At 45.6% G+C, this 14,177-nt stretch overlaps 1 protein-coding gene across 5 annotated transcripts; it reads right to left on the bottom strand.

Moving 5' to 3' along the window:
* Nucleotides 1-768: 768 nt before the first annotated feature.
* Nucleotides 769-10,169, bottom strand: LOC127312618 (uncharacterized). Of its 5 annotated transcripts, none has more exons than XM_051343144.2 (7): nt 7,501-10,169; nt 7,335-7,415; nt 6,748-7,228; nt 6,025-6,192; nt 5,600-5,935; nt 5,430-5,512; nt 769-2,092 (listed from the first exon to the last, which is right to left on the bottom strand). In XM_051343144.2, exons 3-7 carry the CDS (start codon nt 6,833-6,835, stop codon nt 1,010-1,012), a joined length of 1,758 nt encoding a protein of 585 aa, XP_051199104.1. In that variant the 5' UTR covers nt 6,836-7,228; nt 7,335-7,415; nt 7,501-10,169; the 3' UTR covers nt 769-1,009. The 5 variants fall into 5 exon arrangements, with proteins under 5 accessions (XP_051199104.1, XP_071680811.1, XP_051199100.1 ...); XM_071824710.1 differs by having other exon boundaries at nt 6,748-7,212; XM_051343140.2 differs by having other exon boundaries at nt 7,335-10,169.
* Between the last annotated feature and the right edge of the window lie 4,008 nt (nt 10,170-14,177).

Raw genomic sequence — 14,177 nt, 5'->3', positions numbered from 1 at the left:
TTTCAGACACGTTTGATGACTTCATGGTGCTTTTTTTACTTCTTTCCTAAAAGGGGAAAGGTTGGGCAAAAATTAGCAAATTGTTGCCCCTGAAAGTAGTTCGTTGTTCACCTTTTCAGGTCCATATTATTTAACTTTTTTGTGTGTAGACCACAGGATAAGTATTCTACTCTCCGCTCCAAAAAGGATATCCTAGATTTATTTAAACTTAGATGTATCTATGACATTCTTTTGTGGACGGAAGAAGCAATGTTCATTTAGATTATTTTAAAATTATTTGAAACTGAGCCCGAGCCCCAAAATGCCTAACTCAGTGTTAGGCTTCTTTGGTCAGCTTGACCATTAAAACAAAGCGTATGATTTAGTTATGCAGAAAAGGTGATAAACAACGGAAAAACAATCATGACATTACACTCTCAATGGAAAGTTTCCTCTGGAACTGCAGAAAACTAGACGGAACATTTTCGTATGGTTTTCAACCCTAGAAACTAAAGAAGCTTTGTGGAAAATATTTCTGCGGAATGGACAGATTTCTACAGAAACCTAAGAGACCTTAAATTTGTCGCACGGAAGGCGTGATAAGCAATCCCAACCCAACAAAAAGCAAGGATGCCCTAAAATTCCTAAATTTCATCTGCGAACTGTAGGAAATAGAATAGAGGGAGATATAGAGAGCGTGGTGGTGATGAACTTGGGAGTCTACTCCTTCATTCGAAAAATGGAAATCTATAAACAAAACTTCTAGAAGGAACTGACGTAGATACAGAATTACGGGTCATAATGCATCACTGAAGAGTACAATATGTAAAACATTTGGAAACAGAACAGCCAATAATAGGTTCAACCAGTGTTCACAGAGCACTAGATATGCCTGCATACAACAACATATGCTTTGCCTGAGCATAGTTATCTGCAGTTCTTCCTTATTTCATCCGGGGTTTTCTCCCCAGGAACTTTTATTATTGTTCATCAGTCTTAAGAGTTACCATCAGTTACCTCTCTTCCTGGACTAGAACGGCACATGGCATAGGTCACCTGCAAACTGAGGGCTCCAGACCAGCACATCACCAAAGCTAAACTCAGGATCATACGCCAGAACATTGCCAGTTGAGGGTTCTTGAGCAGCAGCAGGTGCATCACCCGTTTGAGCCACGGGAGCAACATCTACGTTCACTGGCTGGAGCATCTGTTTCCAAGCATCGTCTACCGGCTGTAGGTCGCCTGGTCCAATGCCTTCCTGCTCTTCTCCTTCCAGTTGGCTCATCAGAAATGCCTCCGTTTCTTCCCAGCTACAAACTGAATCAGATGGTGTCTTCTCTGCAGTGGAGCGGGAACTGCCTGTACCATCAAGCAGGTCATTGCTCCCTAGATTCACCAGACCATCAGCAACCATTACTGCAGCGTGCACCCCATTCATGGTATTTCCGAGCGGAGCAACTGTGGTGCGCACCTGGTTAATAGTATCTTTATGTACATTAACTGCGGTGTGCACCTGGTTCATGGTATAACAAGAAGCCTGCAGGTTAACGCCCACCAGGTTGACATTATTGACTGCAGCTTCAGTATGACTGGTGTCTTTCAGTTGCTGAAGCAGGCTTGTTATCATGCTGTCCTCCAGAGGTACGCTTGCTGGTGCACCATAACCCGTTTCACCAGCAACAATTGGGGATACATACGCAATTCCTTCATATCCGTCAACAGCTTTACTCTTCAGAGGCAACGCCTTCGGTTGGTACGTCAATGAAATCCTTCTCGGCGGACTTTCACCAGAGCACTGCAGGCTCTCCTCGTACTTATCCCACACGGACATGGCAGGGCGTTTAGAAACTGCAGCTCTGCACGTGCAGGTCTTGAAAACTTCTTCGGGTGAACGTTCCTCCACTTGTGCCCACGGATTTCCAGGGTACTTATCCCAGGTAGCAGAGGCAACCCCATGTGTGATCTGCCTCTGTGTGGTCGTCAGATGATTAATGGGTTCAGGAGTGGCTTCCTTGTGAGATGATGTAATCAGGTTAGATAATTTTTTCATGCTGGCATACTTTTTAGGTTCCTCCTTTTTTTGCTTCGCCTTCTGCTTTCGCAGCCGATGTTTCTACATCACAATACAGAACAGAAAATTCAAGACCATATCACACATCACAGTATAAAAAGTGAAAATAAAGCAGAAATTATGAATAACACTTCAGCATAACGATGTTGTAACTTAAATGAAACTTAATACTTGTTGACTAGATATGTATTGATATGACATTACATATCACCTCAGTTTAATATTACAGTCACAATAACAAGCCCCAATTTAACCAGTGAAGGAGAAAAATCGAATAAACGGTACTCAACAAATTCCTACAAACATAAATATATTAGTCCGTTGAATTGGTAAACCGGGCTAGGATAGCGTTTGGATAGTCAGATTATTTAGGAATTAGGACAACTAGTTACATGCAAAGACATATGGTTTCCAATTGTGATTGTTTCTGTAACGGCGAGCACTAGGGTGTTGCTCAATGGCGAGCCAGGGGGGCTGAGACAGGGTGACCCCCTGTCGCCAACGTTATTCGTGTTAGTCATGAACACGCTTACCAGAGTGTTGGCTAAGGCCGTTGAGTTGGGGATCCGTAGGTGCCTGGCCGCCAGGAGTTGGTGATGTCTGTATCGCTCTATGCAGACGACGTAGTTATCTTCTGCCATCCGGATGGGACAGAATGGCGCGCGGTGCGCAGCATTCTTGGGCTCTTCGGACATGCATCAGGGCTACACACCAACTTTGCAAAGTGTTCGGTATCCCCAATTTCCTGCTCGGAGGAGGTAGCCGCTGAGGCGGCAGTGGTTATGGAGTGCCAGTTGGCCGTCAAGTACATTGGCATCCCCCTCTCGATCAGACGCCTGCCGGGTGAGGCTTTCCAGCCTGTTGTTGACCAGATAGCTGATAAGCTGCCTAAATGGAAGGCTGCCATGATGCCCAGAGCGGGACGCCTGACACTGATCCGTGCGGTGCTTGCAGCAATACCATTCCACCAGCTCATGGTGTTAAGTGTTAACAAGAAGGCTCTTAAGCAGGTCGTCAAGATCTTGCGCAACTTCCTTTGGGTGGGCAGGAAGGAGGCCAATGGGGGGCACGGCAATGTGAACTGGTCTAGGGTGAGTCGCCCTCTTTTCTATGGAGGGTTAGGGATCCCGGACCTCGCTCGCACGGCCACCAGCCTTAGAGTGAGATGGTTGTGGAGGTCTGGAGGATGCACACAGACCCCTTGTGACCTTGGCGCGGGTTCGATATACAATTCTCCAAGGATGAGTGGGCGGTATTCGACGCATCCACCTACATGGTGCTGGGTGATGGGTCCACCACATTTTTGTGGGAGGACCGATGGCTCGACGGGAAGCTGATCCAAGAGATAGCGCCAGACCTCTATGTGTTGATCCCAAAGCGACACAGGAAGCGGCGCTCGGTGGCGCAGGCTCTTATTGAGCGCTGCTGGATCACCGACATTGTTGGCGCCTTGACTCTGCTAGCCCTCTGGTAATACGTCCAGCTTTGGAGAAGACTGAAGGGTGTGCAGCTGACGGACACACCGGACCGGTTAGTTTGGCGCTGGACGATGGATGCCCAGTACTCATCACGCTCCTGTTACCACATCCTCTTCCAGGGAGCGATTGTATCAGGTTCGTGGAAGCTGAACTGGGAGTCATCTTCGACAACGCGTGCCCCTTGGTGACCTTGCTACTCGACACGATTAAAGCTGAAGCACGATCGCGGGCGAGCGCGGGAGCCCAACTTTGCCGCTTCTTCCCTATACTAGTTTTTTGGGTTGAGTTGTATGGCATGGTGTTGGTCCACTTGTAGACTTGTACATATAACCTTCTTTTCTATCAATGCATCGAAACACAAAGCTTTTTGTGTTTTCTCGAAGAAAAAAAAAAGATTGTTTTTGTAACAAACTCGACTCCTGAAGCTGTATGTGTTAGAAATTGGAAACCTGGTCTAGGACAAATACAAACTTAATCTCCATGGCATGCAGAGGCAGAGAGTACTGAGTACTGACGCGCTCATTAGACATCCATGTACATGTGTTTAATCTGGAAAATAACGGAACAACAAGGGAGACACGGCAGAGCATCAGTGTAAACATTATTTCCCTCCAAGTTTATCCTGTTAAAATGGAAACTTGACCATTGCCTTTAGCGGGCAAGTTTGTCGTCAACTGTTTGAACTTTCACTGGGGTGTGAATTAGAAGGTCTAATATCAAATACAGTTTTATGTGGAACAGCTCTTAGTAAAGGAGCATTGTCTTCATATTTGTTTAGTCGACAGTGTGCACATAGTTCTTTATGAACTTAGGCAATTTTTTGCCAAAGAGAATGACCTATTGATTAAACAACGCAGCATATATAGTAACACAAAATAAACAGCAGAGAAGGGAAATGTTCTATTTTTCCAACTAAGATCGAACCAATAATAAATAATTGACTACTATATTTTTGTTGCTATTCAATTAGGTTACTTTATTTCTTGCTTTATTCCTTTTGCCCAATAATTGTCTATTAATGAGCACATGGTAGGTAAAAGGACTACTCTGCAGTAACATCAATTTATTTGGTCACTCCGTATCGGCCTCTGTATGTTCCATGGCCAAAAAATCTTGTCAGATCAGAAACCCGACTCCAAGCCAGATTCCGAGACCGTAAGTTTGTCCGAGCAGGACTGCTGCTGGTGGTACTTAACGTGCCAAATATAAACCAGTGACAAGGTGTGTGAGCGGTGGATACAGCTGCAACTTCATGAATCATGTAATGAAGACTGCCAGGAGCAAATCTCTTGAAAATAGCTGGTTTTGCTAGATTAGTTAACCAAGTAACAACCATTATGTTGGTTAATCAAATGTACATGTATAGATAAATTTAAGTAGGTAGTAGCTTCCATCTAAACCAAATATTCGTGGAGGGGCATCAGGCTGGCATTGGCAATCTATGATCATTGGCCACGGAAGGGGGAGACAAATGGCAATGCCACCGAACTTCAAGGCTATGGCGGCAACAAGTGCTTATGTATGCAATGGGCAGCGAGTATATGGATCCTATTGGGAAGAAACTAACACTTTAACAGAAAGTCGAAAAGCTTTGACCTAGCATATACTCACAGAAATGGTCAACAATGAAATAGCAGAATGACAATATCATATTAGTTACTTCCAAAAGTTACAGCTTCCTTAGGGAAACTGCATATGATGAAAGAAAATTTGAAGGCTCAAATGCTAAAAGTTCAACCAGCATAAACTAACTAGCATGCACAAAAGTGGAAGTGCATAGGTTGTCAGCTTCTACTACTCATGATCATCTAATTAACAAATCAAAATTTAACAAAAACATAAGTACTGCCTACTGAAGTACTGTATACTCCAGTTGTAAATATACTAAATCAAACACCCACCTGGAGATGGCTTGATATGTGCCCCAAGGTCAAATTCAAATTATTGACATTCATGTACCGACGAATGTTTCTAGGCGTAGCAACTGTTAACAAAAAAAAACACAAAAAGGACATGTTTAGCTGTTAAACATAACAAATTACTGATTTATGCCAAGTGAAGATAGCCTTACACTCCCCAAGCACTTCAACAGCCCGCAAGAACCTTTCATGGAGGTGACTGGTCCATGTGAAACGACACAGCTTCTTTGAGCTATGTGCTTTGAACACATAAGGTTCTTCACCCTCAGTTTCAGACCTGTGATTTTTAGCAGATGAGGAATCCTTTCTACCTTGGGTTTTCTTTGGAATGCTTGTTCCCTCAGGTAGCACCCTTTTAGATTTGTGTTGCAGTGCTTTGTGCAACAGAATGTTGATGGTTTCGGTGCCAAACGGCTTAAGCACATTGAAGCATGATCCTAGGGTCATACGTTCAGAGACTGCATCTACATCATCATAAGCACACATTGCTGCAGCCAAGGAACAATACCCTTAGATTAATGAGTTTGGATGGCAGAAATTTTCTTAAAATATTGCAGCTCTGACTATAAATACTTACTGACGAAAGGCACTCCGAGTGCCTCCAGAATCTGGTGAAACACCACCAAAGTTTCATTCTCTGTATTGGCAGGATGAACTTCCGCTACCACCAAATCAAGCTCCTGACCCTTAACAACCCCCCTTTCAAGGGAATCGAGGGCTTCTTCTGCTGCTTGGAAGGGCAGAACTATGGAACAGCGGAAGTTAGACTCAAATCTTTGGGGAGTAAAAAAGCAAAAACTATGTTAGCAACTTAGCATGTTCAAATATGTCTGTGACATCAGCTGCCTCACGCCCCAGAGCACCAGCGCGTGTGCCCACGGCAAACCAACACGGCACTGAAGCACATCGCGCCAAAGGCCTTTTTCCAAACATGTGCTTGTTATGTTTCCCGTTAAGAGTATACCATGGAAATTGGCTATCAACTAGAACAAATATCAAATTGTGCATAGTTAAGAAAGTGTAATCTATCACATAAAACCTGAGGTAGTGACATCTTAGGTATGTGTTGATCTTACCTGTAGATTTTCCTATTGAATGAACGGCATGGTATATATTTGTTGCAATCATTCACCAACCATACCAGATCCAAATGATATTTTTCTAAAATACACGAAAGTTTGCTTGTCTTTGTAATTAGATCCAAAATGATGTACCTATTATCTTTCATTCTCCCTTACCTTTTTTACATGGAAGGGGGAAAGAATACAGAATGGAGATGCTTAGGAATTGAAATGCGCACCTTTGACGTTGAATTTCGCAAGTGTGTCGGAGATGGCCAACAGGGATACCGGATCATGATCAAGAACTAAAACTGAACCATTTTCCATTGCAGGTCAGTGTGACCCTATGGTAAGCAGAGGAGGCTACAATGTTTATGATGGATCTAGTACCTTCTTTTGGAGTGAGACCTTCACCGAGGGCAAAACATAGGGTGTTATATAGCAATAAAGTTAGAAAAAGACAAGAATTTAAGGAGTAGTGTCCATCCTTATTCAAAGCTGACTTGTATTTCGGCGTTCAAAGCGGAAGTTGAACAAGATATACTGATTTGGCAATACATGTAAACCTCATCATTATTTTGTCCTCTTGTGCTTCAGTTTCCCATGTAAAGAACATGTAAGGACGTGAACCCTTATGAATCATGACTTCATGCTATCTGTTCTCTCTGACCAGGCTTTTTACACACTTTTTGTTGTGACTCGGCCTGCATTTCAAACAGTCTAGCAAAAACAAATCAACTAATTCACAGGCAATATACACCCTATGGTTAACCCAAATGGGATAACAGTTCAGTAATAACCATATTTAATGTGCACTGTCATTTACCAAAAGAGTAGTATGCCAACCTAAGTTTTCCAAGGTCCTCGATACTTCTGCATGTTGCTGTGCCGGTATCGGATTCCGTACCTGATTTGGATATTTGTCGTATTGAAATAGCTTCCACTTAAAATAGTTATGAAAAAGGAGACGATAAGCTTTTAGTTTCCAATACCATAGGCAAAAAAAAAGCCCACGAACAAATCCATCATCTGATACAGACCAAGACCAACAATAGTCTTCCTTTGGCACACTGGCAAACATAATGATAGATACCTAAACAAACAAAACATGCCATTCACCTACTAATTGGCAAACATATTGATACTTCATTTACAACTTACAACCATTAAAACTTCCTAGTCCTAGAGGGTCTCAACTTTGGAATGTCAAAACATACCAATGGTGTCAGTGAAGTAATGTGCTGTTTTAAGATAATTCCTCAGGAAAAATTCTGGAAGGTAAATAAGGCAATCATTGGTCAACTACATCACTTATAACCTGCAACGGTTTTACAGCATGCTGTCATGCATAACATGAAATCTAGTGCGGAGTCATTCTGTGCACAGGTGTCGTGGGGATATCTCACATAATCAATGCATGGTGGTGAATTTGAGCTTGCGATGGTACATGACACATGGCTGGCAATATTGCAAACTTGCACTCATACATGCATGCATGAGCACTAATTTCTACCCTGTACAAATAATTTGACAACAGACAAAAAAAACACTTGCGCTCGCTGCAATGGCATCACATTTTAATGTTGCAACAGACACTCACTCTAGCCCCAATTGCATCACCATATCTGCTCGTATTTAGGCCTCAAATATCTATATATGGACCTATCCGCACGAAAATGTACCAAGAAAACTAATGTAACATGCAATTGTTTCGATAAAAAGGTATAGGACTAATTCCTTAAAAAGCAAGATATACACATGCTATTAATTATTCATCACTTCCAGAAACAGTGGTGGAGAAATGATTTAACCAAGCTCGGGGTCATTGCAGTCTAGGATTGGGAGTGTGAAATTGAGGAAGATACACCCAGGGCCAAGCTTAAAACTACTAAAACTCGGAGAAAAAATCTCCACAGCTCGGGCAGCCACCCTGGTTTCCCGGGCTTGTCTCCACTCTTATCCAGAATGATATATGCCATGTCCAGTGTGGTGCATATGTGTTTTTTGAGGAATTAACTACACATATATTATGCTATATCTTTATTAGAAATTAAGTCGCATGATTTTTTTAAGGAATTTGTTCCATGAGACACTACCAAAAGGATAGTCGCATATCTCTCTTCTGAACTAGCATATGTCTTCTCGGAACGGAGAATATATTAAACACATGCGTGTACTTCAATGATCAATTCCTGATAAATTTCTCCTTACTTTCCCTATATATAAAAATAACATACAGAAAATACTATTTTCCTCTCAAAAAAATACTATTTTCACGTCGATGAATTGTATGTAAGTCAAATGACACATGAAGTGTTCCCCCTCAGTGGCAATGCATTATGCACATACTAGGGATATGGTTCTGCCGTACCACCCTTAGTTGTTGTATTGTATGTAATGTAAACAAAAACAAACAGTAGGCAGTAAACCTGAATTATCCTTGTTTCTCGCCATGCTTGAACGAATAAAAATATCTCAGGTTTTCACGACACAAAAGACCCAGGAATATTGGTATTGCTTGCAAATATGCATGTAGCCCGCAGCCTAGATTTCCACTGAATGCCCACTACTGAGTAACTGAGAGCATACACTGCATATAGCCTGCAGCCTTTTATGTTAGTTTAACATAAAAGAAAGTTTGAACTGTGTTCCAGAAGTTAGAGCAGGAAAAACATTATTTACTTCAAAACTTTGTACATATATAGTGTCAGAGGTGCTTGGATGGTAAACAGAGTGCAAAAACATGTTTATAGGGCCGCATAACAGGCCGTGTGCTACTGACAGGAATTCTCCCCCTGTTACAGCATGCGAAACAAAATATTTACAAGGTTTCATGGACCAGTTAAGCGGATAATTGTTTGCAAGGCCAGCTACTGAGTTTGCAAGTTTACAGCCCATCTGTAAATCACTAAGTTAGAAATTGTAATCAGAAATTGGCGTGTAAGCGATGCATGCTGAATGGCTTCCCTATAGATACATGTTTTGGCATGGTGGAAGAAAACTGGAAGTGCATGAACATATACAAACTGCCAGTGTGCTGATTCACAAACGCACTTGCTAATTCATAGTTCCCGGCTCTCACCGGTTCACATTGCAGTGCACGATTTGATACACAAAGAGGGACAGGTCGATTCAGATATCACAACCCCGCCCGGGGAAATCAGGGGCACCGGAAAATCCCCGAAGGAAGAGATCCCAGACGACAAAGCCCTTCAAATCATCAACGTCGATATCATGGGTTAATGGAAGCCGATTTGATAATCGAATAGCTAGCAGTTAGCAGACAGTCGAGCGCGCCCATACGAATACGAATCTGGAAAAAGGCCACATCAAATTCGCTAATAAGCAACAACCAACGTATACACGGGGTAAAGATTACCAAAGTAACCGGCAGTAGAGCACTTAGACGCTCCCGGCGCGGAGCGTACATCTGTGAACCGACGGTGCGATTAATGGGGGAGGAAAGACAACCGCCCAGGGCGCCGGCGCCGGCGGTGCCTGTCGAGGTTACCTAGAGGCGTAGGAGGAGGCGTCGCGCCTCCCGGGAATCTAGCCGACCTCGGGACCCCTCTTCTCCTTCTCTCTCCCTATCTTGCCGGCGGTCGCCGCATCGCCATGCGCCGCCATCGAGCGCTCACTGGAATTTCAGAGTTCAGACTGGTTTCCCTAGCGAATGGGCCTAGTTTACTCATGGGCTCTAAATGCTCTAACAAAGTGGCCCATAAGGCTTTGAAATGGATGACCGTTTCGGGCGTTAATGGGCTTAACCACTTTCGGCGGCTGAGAAGGTTGAAACCTGAACCTGTACCTTAGGGCATCTCCAACCGGGCGACCCAAACGGACGCGCTGGGCCGTCCATTTTGGGCCGTTTGCGTACCCGAGCGGACGCGCGGACGGAGCCCCGCGTCCGCGCGTCCGTTTGGGTCGCAGGCTGCGCCCAACGCAGCGGCCACCCATTTGGCCATTTGGCCTATTTCTTTGGAAAATAGGTCCTCTGGCCACAGATCCTTATAAACAATGTCTAACAAATATAGAATAATATCTCGTAAACATAGAAGAATATATAATAAACATAAAATATTATCAAATAGCATAAAATATTATCAAATGTACCATGATAAATCAAATAAAATGTGCCATAGTTTGAGAAAAATATAAAAATTACAATTGAGAGTGTCTAACTCAATTTGGGCGCTCGAGGATCTCCTTCTGTCTCTTCTCGAACCAAACTCTCTTTGCCTCGCTCATGTTGGTCAAGTCGGCGTTCATGATGAGGTTGTCCTCGGCTTGGCGTTTGAGCTCAACTTCCTTCGCCTTCAGCTCCACCTCTTTGGCCCTTGCCATTGCTATGAGCTCAAGTTCTCTCTCTTTGAGCTCAAGTTCTTTAGCTTTGGTCTTGGCCTTGACCTCTTCAATCTCAAGCTTCTTCTGCTGGACATCAAAGAATTTCTTCCTGTCCTCTTCTTTCTCCCGGCGCCTCCTCTCATCCCTCTTGTCCGTGGACACCTCTCTGTCCGCATGCATCTCCTTCAAAGTGCCGTACAATAGCATGGACGAAGCATCACGCTTCATGTCGGCTTTGGTTGACTTGTGGCCGCGTGGACGACTTGCACGAGAAGCGGAGCTACCGCAAGGCTGCCCACCATCAAGGTCAATGACAGTGGCATCTTTGGCGGGATTGTTGCCAGTCAAGGTCGCCATGTACCCCTCGTACCCCTCCTGGAACTTGGGGGTGCCGTGGAGTTCCTTCCAACAATGAGGGAAGGCAAAGGTCTTCTCTCCATTGTTGACTTTGTAGAATTCCAAAGCTCGCCACACCTAGAGCAAAGTGAGACAACAACGATAAACAGATGTGCAAACATCGGATGAATAAGTTGAGGTTAAGAATCATACCAAGTCCTTCACACCCATGCCACTAACGGGGAGCCGCTTCGCGTGATCATACGCGCACTTTGGAACTTGTTGCATTCCGTTTGAATTGCTCCCCACCTCTTTTGGAGCGATATTTCGCTGCGGTCGCTCTCAAATGGCTCCTGTCCATATTTGCGATGTTCATGGAAGTATTCATAGATCCGGCGCCAGAATGCGGTCCCCTTCTGCTCGGCACCCGTCAACACATCTTGCCCGATGGTCAACCATCCATCGACGAGCACCTTGTCCTCCTTCTCCGTGTAGTTGCCGGTTCGTTTGCTTACCCGGCGGGCTCGAGCTTGTGCGGTGCGGCTTGTGTGAGGGCCTCACCGAACAACGGCTCCTCCGCGATGTTTATCTGCCGGGACCGGCAGTTGTGCCCTCTGTGTGTCAATGGGAGGTGGCTGGGGAGCCCGCGTGTCGAAGGATATGGCAGGGTCGGCGGCATTGTCTGCGCGAAAGACGGAGGGGCCTGCACGGTGGACGGTGACTGCGCGCGCGCGGCCGACATATCGTCGAACAGGTTGCGTGCACCGGCCATCGCAGCTGCTTCCAGGTTCTTGGGGCCTTTGGAGTTCGCCGGCGCACGGTTCAGGTCAATGGACGAAGGTGACGGCCCCGTCATGGACTCGCCCACCTCCGGTGACCCATCCCGTGACTGGTACGCCTGCCGCCCAGAATGCGCCCCCATTTCGTGCCCAAACGGGGCGATCGGTGGGCGATTGACCTTGGAGGAAGGGGCCGGGTCACGGACGAGGCCGAGCTCCCCCGAGGCCGCGCGGTGCCGGGGATGATCATGTGTCGGCCGAGCGCAGCGATGGCCGTAAAAGAGCATGGCTCGCGCCGTCCGCTCTTGAAGGAGAGTGCTCTTCGCGAGCGTTTGGAGTTCGAGGAGCTGCTCCGCTGCCCGCACCCGCTCCTCCTCGGCGGCGGCCTTCTTCTTCCGCAGATCACACGCCCTGCGCCGCACCCCCCGCTTCTTGCTCTCCATCGCCCTCTGCTCCGCGGTGAGGTCGGGCTTCGCCTTCTTCGTCGGCGGCCCGGGCTCCACGACCACCGGAGCGTCCAGTTCAGAGCGCCTCCACGGCAGAGCGGCAACGGCCGCGGCGGCGATGCGTCCTCTCGGATGGTGGCGGTGGTGGCGGTGGCGGCGGCAGTCGCTTCGTCGGCCATCTCTAGGTTTTGGGAGTACAGTGGAGTGTTTCTGTTTTGGGAGGCAGACAGGCGGGCCAGGGGCGGCCAAGGGGAGGACGCGAGCGACCAGCCTTTCGCGTCCGCGGGCACGCAAACTCGTCCAAGATTTGGGCCGGGTTTGGGTCGTCCCGGACGCCGCGGCCATCCGTTTTAGGGATGGGTCCGCGCGCTGGGCCGCGTTTTTGTCCGTTTCGACCCATCCGGACGCGCGGGCGCGGGATGGGTCGCCCGGTTGGAGATGCCCTTATTATCGTAGCCTAAAAAAGGCATTCTAACATAATCCAGTCTTTAAAAAATTACTAATCAGGTCTTTAAAAAATTACTAATCAGGTCTTTAAAAAATTACTCGTACTTATTACTTATCGTAGAGAATACGTATATGGATAAATTTTACATGGTTATTACACTTATCATTAGAAGACAGTACAAAACCTATGGTCAAAGTGTTGCTCTGATTTAGTGGGTGGGAGTATTATATTGATTTCACATAATAAATAAAGTTGGAGTGTTGCTACGTTAAAATCTGGCAGTAATGAGTGTTTGTTGTCTTCTTCTTCTTTATGAAAGCGGAGAAACTTACCGCTCTTCTGGTTTTAAATTTGTTTGCACGCTTTAATTCTATATGGGTCAGAAGAAAAGGAGCAGTCAAGTGGGTGATCTTATGGCTCCCTTGATGAAATGTTTGTTGAACATTAAAACGAAAATAATTTTGTAGTTACACATATGGGTGTAGGTGTTTCCTTCACCGTTCATTTTACTTTAATATTCAAATAAAAGAAGTAGAGAAGCCATGAAAATATTAAAATAATTAAAGAAATCATGCAAAACTTGACAGCGTAGGTATCTGTGCATGTGTGCAAAATTTCATGAAGAAAACATAGAAGGTATATATCACGTGTCCTAAAAGGACAACAAAAAAAGTGCTGCAAAAAGCTACACCCATTTTTCATTTTTGGTTCACAAAAAAATCATTTTTTTCCTAATGTGAAGGTAGGACATGAACGTGTACGCAGTGATTCTTTTTCACAGAAAATGCTGATATCTTTTTTTTTTTTGCGAAAGAAAACGTTGGCATCTGAAATACTACTCCGTATTTGTTTATAGAAGCGGGAGTGTGGCGACATGGGGCTGCGGTTGGCAGCAAGCAACGATCATGCAGATGCAGTCGTCCGTCACTCCAGCTTGAGGCCGCGATCGCACGCGAGGAGTACAGTCACTGGAGACGCAGATAGATAGATAGATCATAGATGCGGCTGGACGGTGGCCGGACCCCCGGACCCCGAGGCAAGCCAAAGCCACGTCGATCCCACGAGACGACGCTCCAATTATTGCGTGCATGTCTCCCGTCCTTCATGCATGTGACGCAAAGCAGATACTACCAAGTACCAACCTGCTAGTGCTACACTGCTACCTACCTCCGTGCTGTGCTTGATGCTCTACGGCTGGATGGATGGATGGTTCTGGACCTCTGACCACCGCCGCGCCGCCTGGCTGGCTGTTTGCTTCGTGGAGCAGGCACCTACTTTGGGTTCTTGGGCAGGCTTTGGCCTATTTTGGTCGGTCT

The sequence above is a fragment of the Lolium perenne genome, chromosome 7, assembly GCF_019359855.2.
Source record: "Lolium perenne isolate Kyuss_39 chromosome 7, Kyuss_2.0, whole genome shotgun sequence".
Classification (NCBI taxonomy): domain Eukaryota; kingdom Viridiplantae; phylum Streptophyta; class Magnoliopsida; order Poales; family Poaceae; genus Lolium; species Lolium perenne.
The sequence above is the reverse complement of the archived record's forward strand: the minus strand, read 5'-3'. Positions and strand labels throughout refer to the sequence as shown.

What these genes read in the sequence shown, in the direction of transcription:
- LOC127312618 (XM_051343140.2), bottom strand. Translation starts at nt 6,835, where the DNA reads ATGGAAAATGGTTCAGTTTTAGTTCTTGATCATGATCCGGTATCCCTG. An exon ending in TGCGAAATTCAACGTCAAAG is followed by an intron (nt 6,193 to 6,747) that starts GTGCGCATTTCA and finishes GCTGTTCCATAG; the next exon opens with TTCTGCCCTTCCAAGCAGCA. An exon ending in TGTTGAAGTGCTTGGGGAGT is followed by an intron (nt 5,513 to 5,599) that starts GTAAGGCTATCT and finishes TTTTGTTAACAG; the next exon opens with TTGCTACGCCTAGAAACATT.